The sequence below is a fragment of the Octopus bimaculoides genome, chromosome 3 (assembly GCF_001194135.2).
Source record: "Octopus bimaculoides isolate UCB-OBI-ISO-001 chromosome 3, ASM119413v2, whole genome shotgun sequence".
Lineage (NCBI taxonomy): Eukaryota > Metazoa > Mollusca > Cephalopoda > Octopoda > Octopodidae > Octopus > Octopus bimaculoides.
The window spans coordinates 62,504,003-62,512,009 of NC_068983.1; the positions used below are offsets into that span (position 1 = coordinate 62,504,003).

Here is an 8,007-nt window from a genome sequence, read left to right on the forward strand (position 1 = left end):
AGTATTTGACATGAGTGTTTTTGTTTCACTTTTGACACGTAATACTTAAATAGTGGAGGAGATATTATGTTGCCGTGGGCTCGAACTCTGCAAGAAGTTAAAAATTTTTTTTTGACTAAAACACAACCGGAACCCTAAGTAAGACATGTGTAAAATTTGAATGAAATTGGTTGTGTAGTTCTCGAGTTTTAGGGAAACACACACACAGACAGACAGACACATTCTCATTTTTATATATATAGATATATATAAATACATACAGTGTACATTTAAACACATAAAAGAGATGTCCATAATAGGACCATTTGACTAGTTTTTTCTTTTTGCTACCCTGAGATTTATTAATTATACATATATAAACTTTTCAGTGTTTCGTACTTATTAAAGGTAGTAGACAAGACTGACGGGTAGTGGAGAATGGGAATGAAGGCAGTGGTGCTTGGGGATGGGGAGGGCTGACAAGGTTTTTGCTACTTGCCAATGTTGGATTACGAGTTAATCTCTTGAAAGTATTTACAAACACATTCCTTTGTTTTAATCTCTACTGATCATTTCATAGTTAATCTTGTTCAAGTGCTAATCCTTTGTCATTAACTCAAGAACAGAATATGAATTGCTGACAAACTATTTGTTGATGGAGGAGGGTACAGCAGAGATATTAAACAATAGAAGCGGTAGTGGTGGCAGCGGCTGCGCTAGCAAAGGTTAGGAAAATTTTTTCTAATTCTCAACGAGGGAGTGCTCCAGATGGGGGGCGGGGGGGGGGTTTACATTACTGATGTTGTAACTCTGAACAAGCTGAGCTGTGACTTTTATCATAATTATTCCAATCAAGACAACATCTGTCTTTTTTTGCTGTCATAGTGTAACCTGACCTACATTATCCAACGTCTACCTTTTATTTCAAATGAAAAAGGTAAAGGATTATCAATTTATTAATTAATTTATCAATTATTTCAAATGGATAGGAGTGATAGAGTGATGGGTTAAGGGCAGGGGGAAACGAGAAGTGAAACCATTGATTAACCTTAAGCCAACTTAGATGGAGTAGATAGGAAGCAAGGAGGCTTTTTATAGCCGTGGTGGGTGTAGTGATGCTATTGGTGGTATTGGTAGTACTTATGGTAGTGGTGGCGTCGATGGTGGTAGTGGATTCTGCTAGTACTCTTGTGGTGGTGGTGCTGATATTGATGCCGACAAAGTTGGTGATAGTGGTAATGATGGTAGCATTCGTGGAGATGACACCAACAGAGGTCCATCTTTAAACCGAACAGAAAGAAGTGCCTGACTGAATTCGGTTTCTTTTGTTTTTTCTTTCTTCAAATTACAGATATTATCTATCAGTTACAATTCCTAGCAGAAGAGTCGCCATTTTTATTTTCAACGATGGTTGCATGATTTAAACACAAAATGCACTGAGCCGTGACAGATACAGAATACAGCATGGTGCTCCAACACGTCTGGCGATCCACTCCTATGGACTGATACCGCTTTTCTTTTTTTATTTTAATTTTCATTTTTGTTTTCTTTTTCTTTTTTAGACATGCGATAAGATGAAAGGCAAAGTTTACCTTGGTAAAATTTGAACTCAGAATAAAAAGAGTTGGAAATAATAACATAGGCATCTGGTCTGATGTTACAATTGAGCTAACGCACCATATGAAAGGGAGTAGCTTAGTGATTAGGGTACTTGGTTCACGATCGTAAGGTCATGAGTTCGATTCCTGGTGATGTGTCGTGTCCTTGAGAAAAACACTTATTTCACGTAGCTCAAGTTCACTCAGATGACAAAACGAGCTGTACCTGTAATTCAAAGGGCCAGCCTTGTCACATTCCGTGTCATGCAGAATCTCCCTAAGCATTAAGGGTACAAGTGTCTGTGGAGTGCTCAGCCACTTGCACTTCAGTTTCATGAGCAGCTGTTCCATTGATTAGATTAAGTGGAACACACATCATCGCAACCGACAGAATGTCGGTTAACCCACCATCTTGGATCATTACCTTTTTTTTTGACCTTGAAGGGATGAAAGACAAAGGTAACCTCAGTGGGATCTGAATGCAGAACCTAAATGGCCAGGAAAAATAACTGCAACCCATTTTCCCGATGCTCCAACAATTTTGCAGTCTTGGAATCAGAGCAACACATGGTGCAGGAAGGTTAGCCCTGAGTTTGAATTCGCATCTAACTTCGTCTTCACATGTGTTCCGTCTCTAATTGTAAACACGACCTTCTACAGGGCCTCCAAGGCAGGTGGAAGGGAAAAAGGTATACTCAGGCTAGAAGCTTAGTTCAAATGCATACAACAGAGTGGACTCTGCTAAAGGCACCCCAAGTACCAAATGATGGTATTAAACCAGATGACTACTTAATTATATTAACCTACTGGAATTTTAATTCAGAATGGAACAAATACCGTAAGCATCCGTCCAACCTTCTTATAGTTTGGCTAATCCAGTGCCTTCAGTTGGTATTTTTTCAGTGGTCTCTGATAGAATGAAAAGTAAAGTTGATTTTGATTGGATTTGAATTCGGAACATTCACAACCAGAATACATTGCGACATTTTGTCTGTTACTCTAACAGATCCTGATCAAGCCACCATTGCATAATAAACAGAATTCTTTCTATTAAAAGCACAAGCCCCAAATTTTGTGGGTAAGGTGAGAATCAATTACACTGACCCCAGTGCCAAACTCATTTTATGGACTCCAAACGGATGAATGGCAAAGTCATCCTCGGCAGAATCTGAACTCAGAACGTAAAACCAGAAGAAAAACCACTGTGCGTTTTGTCCAATGTACTGACAATTCTACTAGTTCACTGCCTTAATAATAATAATAATAATAATAATAATAATAATAATAATAATAAAAATAATAATGGTAGGGAACAGCTGACACCATAGTACATCTCCAGCATTAGAAGCTGTGCAAAGACAATAAAATAATAATAACAATAATAATCTTTTCTTTCTATAGGCACAGTGCCTGAAATTTTGGAGTAGTGAGCCAGTCGATTAAATCGACTCGCACGTTTAATTGGTTCTTTATTTGGAAGGATGAAAGACAATATCGACTTTGGAAAAAATTTGAACTGAGAACACTAACACGTACATGTTTTGTCTTAGTGTAAAGGATGAGCTACAGTAAATATTCTGCTCAATACCACAGATTTGCTTGTCAGTTGTTTGCCCTTAACTAGTAGAGCATACTGATGATATGTGCATCCCTGATCACGAGTAGTGGGGAATAATAATAGTCATGATGATGATGATGAACAACTGTAACAGCAACAACAAGTACCAAGCAGTGGCTCTCATGGCTTCTAATCTTAACTGTTTGGAAGTGTTATCATGTATATGTTTTGTCTTGCTATAAAAGATGGGCTATAGAAAATATTCTTCTCAATACCCTGTCAGTTGTTTGACCTTAATCAGTTGAGCATATCCTTTAGTGGCTGACGATATGTGCTTCTCTGATCACGAGCAGAAGTAGTGGGTGAGCCGCATAGCCATGTGCTGAAAGGAATTCTTTGGGGGTTTGAATAAGTCACCTCTGGAAAAATGGGTGTTTCTTACATCACCTTTAAACAAACCTTATTCAAGGACCTTTTGAACGGGATGGGCTACTTGGCCTGAAGAAAATTCCAACTGGGCACCACCTACACGGTCATGTGCTGTTTATCTTGATATAAAATCACTATGTCACACACAGATAGTCATCATGCATGTTCTCAGGCGGGTAGTCATAATGAGTACACTACGATTTGTATATTTATACCCCAGTGTCACTTTGATGGCATGCACTGCTCTCTCAATAATAATAATAATAATAATAATAATAATAATAATATACAATGAGCTTCTTTGCCCTAGGGGTTGGAAAACCATTCGGTAAGAAATGGAAACAAAATTGAAAGAGGATAACAATAATAATAACAACAACAACAACAATAACAATAATGTATTTTACGAATACAAAAATCGTCATGATAGGGTAGGACAGTATTTACATTGGAAAATATGTAAACACTACAAAATTAGCACTCCTGCTTACTGGTATGAACATCACCCTGATCCAGTTGTTGAAGGTAAAGATGTCACCATCCTCTGCAATTTTCCAGTCAACATCGACAGAACGATCCAGGCTAATCGGCCAGACACATTCATTAAAGACAGGGAAGAATGTAGACTAATAGATGTAAGTGTTCTCACAAATAAAAATATATCTGTAGAGGAATTTCATAAATTAAGTAAATATAAGGAACTGGAAATTGAAATACAAAAGATGTGGGATCTTAAAAACGAGAATTATTCCTATTATTGTGGGTACCCTAGGTATAATAAGAAAGGGATGTCAGAAACATCTAGAGAAGATTCCAGGAAAACCATGTCTCAGAGAAATCCAAATGAATGTGCTGACAAGTACTGCCCACATCCTTATAAAAACCACGTCGATTTAAATGTATGTGTTGTATTACATAAATATATTTCACTACTGCCCCTGCCAAAGCTTTCAGTCGTACTGTAACATCGCTTATCTTTCACTCGCCCTAGTATGCTGGGTGTGTCTTGGTGAGTGATTGTAACAAACATGCAAATTAAATAATAATAATAATAATAATAACAACAAAAACAACAGGGACGTTTAACATGTGAGAGCGATAAAACATTGTTCCAAAATCTATCCAAAAACATCGGGAATAAAGACAACAAATGGGGCCTAAAATAACTGACAAAATGTTGGACTATATCCGAGTAAGTAATACTCATTAAAATTTATTTCTATTTTCTGAATGAAATGATGTATTTTAACCGTGTGTCACCTCCGTCACTCGCACAAGACTTGTAAACACACTCCCCACAGTGACAAAGCACTGGACTACACTCGAGTAAGTAATACTCATTAAAAGAAGTGTTGGACTATATCCAAGAACATACATACTGGACTATATCTAATTAAGTATACATCATGAACACATAAGTTTTGTAAAAATAGACACAAAGAGAACATGCTTCTCTGGATGTTTATTGCACAGAGGAATAACCAATGAAGTAGAGGAAAAAGAGTGGGATAAAGAGACTCAAATGGAGAATGCAAGAGAAAGGCCTCAGCTGGTACGGACATGTGTTGCCATGTTCGCACCAGCTCAGCAGGTTAAAGAAATGTCTGGATGATGGGAGCAAGAAGCGGAAGAAGTACAGAAAATTAGTTTCATGAGGCTAAAAAATGCGTAGTTGGTTGAGGGAGGTTCCAAGGACACACGAGAAATGACGAGATGTTGCGGTGGAAAAGACTTAGCCAACCCAGGTATATATGAAAAAACGATATGTAGGGGGTTATGCTAATCATCTCTATGGTTATCACGATATAAATATATTTGTGTGTGTGTGTGTGTGTTTGTACACACACACACACACACGTATACATATATATACACATATATACAAACGTATATGTAGACATCTGTGTATATATTGTGTATTATATAATATATCTTTAATTGCATATATATATATGTGTGTGTGTGTGCATTCACATATTCATACATTACGAATGTCAAATCGTCCAACCCATGCTAGCATGGAAAGCGGACGTTAAACGATGATGATAATGATGATGATAGATATATGTGTGTGTGTGTATTATATGTGAGTATGTTAGTGGGTATATTATATTTCATAAAATGTATTTACACACATACCCACTAGACGCGCACATGAGTGTATTGTGTATTGTGTGAGTGTGTGTACTTTCGGATCAATAAAATCATGGTGGAGATTTGTATGCTGTCGTCTACACTAACTCAGCATCAATATTGTTCAAATGTAAACATGGCTACAGTAGTAGTAGTAGTAGTAGTAGGTACTACTAAAGCAGCGCGGACCCGAACGCGCAAGCTAGTCGTGAGTGGTCGATCCTACGAAAAGTGCGCGCGAGCGCGCAATTGAATACCTGTGCGCGCGTGCGCGTATGCAAATTAGTAAATAATTTCTTTTAAACAAAGTAAATAATTTTTTTAAAATTACTTTTTTCTTTTCTAAACAACGTAGATAGGTAGAAGGAATAAAAATAACACACTATCTGTTTTTGTTTGCTTTAGTAGTACCGTAGTAGTATATATGTACGTATGTATGTGTCAGAACTGTTTGTAGATATGATGTGCGTCCGTGGGCCGACAAGATTTTGGGATCTAACGATAGGCCATAAAGCTCAACCCTTTATGGACGGGAAATCTAAGGTAATGCCATAAACCGGCCCCTTCCCCATTTTTAATATCTTAGAATGTGCCTCTTCTTTCGGATTTGTTTTTTTTTTACAAACCATACTTATTAAATATATTTTAATGCGTGCCTACGGGTGTGTTTATATTAAGACATACATACATACACACACGTGCATATATGCGTATGTGTGTGTGTGTGCGTGTATACACACACACACAAAAACACATACAAGAGTAATAGGCAAACAAGAAGCACAATAAAGTATACATATATACGACCAAAACACAGACATATACATTTACATATACAGAAGGAATACACACAAAACACAGACATATGCTCTCATCATGTACACATACGCACATACATGCATACACAATCTACACACATACATACACAACATATAAGCATATACGCATACACTTACACAAACACATAGAAAAAGGTACACACGTACACACATATACACCCCTTCATGTATATGTACACATACAAAGCATACACGACATACCCACATATGTGCAACTCAAACACACGTAATACACACACGCATATACACACAATACACAAACCTATATACATATACAACACACACATACACATACACGTCCAACGTACTTTATGCACCTCACACATATAACACACACATCACAGATAGACTGATATACGCATACATACATACACACACACACACATACATACATACAAACACACATATACAGACATACATACATACACACACATACAGACATACATACATACACACACACACACATACAGACATACATAATGAGACACTGATTTGATTTAGAACGATTTCCTAGTAAACAAACAAGAGACATACAAAAATAAAACTGAACAACAAATAATTATAAATAAATAATTCCATGGATGAATAAAGGAATGGATGAATAAAGGAAATATAGAATGATGGAATTTTAGAAGGAAAGAAGGAACAGACAAAACGAAACGAAAGAATAATAACAGTAAGAAAAATATTAAAGTAAATGACTGACAATATGTTAATGAAGAGTTGTTAAGAGACGAACCTGGAGCCAGGAAGAGTAAAATGAGGCCAGATATTAATGTCTGTTGGCAGCCTGACGTTATCATGGCGGAGCTCCTCTCCTCATCATCAGCAACATCAGCAGCATCGTCGTCCTAATGGTAGTCACACCATCTCATCAATATAGCTCTACACGTATTTACATTTACTCCCTCCCTCTCTCTCTCTCTCTCTCTTTCTGATTCCCGCTCTTTCTCACTCGCCATTCTCTCGCGATATGGATGCATGTAAATTTAAATAATAAGGGTGAAAAATTGAGTATTAATTTAATTCATATCAATTTAAAACCAGTGGCCGAGCCTATTGAAAAATCTGAACATTCAGAAAAATTATATTACATACATATAAGAGGGATGACCACTAAGTGGACATTTATTATGCTAGAAGAAGATCACCTATGGTCTGACCACTAAGAAGTATGTATGTATGTATAAATATATATATATATATATATATATGTATATCCATCACTTACTGTCGTATATTCAAATTGCGTGCTAATACAATATATTTTGTATGTATGTATGTATATTTTAGGCGTGACTGTGTGGTAAGAGGATTGCTTCCCAATAGCAAGGTTCCAGGTTCAGATCCACTGCGTGGCACATTGTGCAGTGTCTTCTACTACAGCCTCGGGCCGACCATAGCCTTGTGAGTCTATTTGGTAGACGGAAACTGAAAGAAACCCCTCTCTCTCTCTCTCTCTCTCTCTCTC

At 37.1% G+C, this 8,007-nt stretch overlaps 1 protein-coding gene across 1 annotated transcript in view; it reads right to left on the reverse strand.

Annotated features, from left to right (window-relative positions):
* The window catches only part of LOC106878993 (uncharacterized), a 16,256-nt gene extending 8,825 nt beyond the window's left edge, over window positions 1–7,431 (reverse strand). Inside the window, exon 1 of the mRNA XM_014928375.2 lies at window positions 7,276–7,431. Coding sequence (XP_014783861.1) covers window positions 7,276–7,339 — 64 coding nt within the window. The 5' untranslated portion in view covers window positions 7,340–7,431. The remainder of the gene's footprint in view (window positions 1–7,275) is intronic.
* Between the last annotated feature and the right edge of the window lie 576 nt (window positions 7,432–8,007).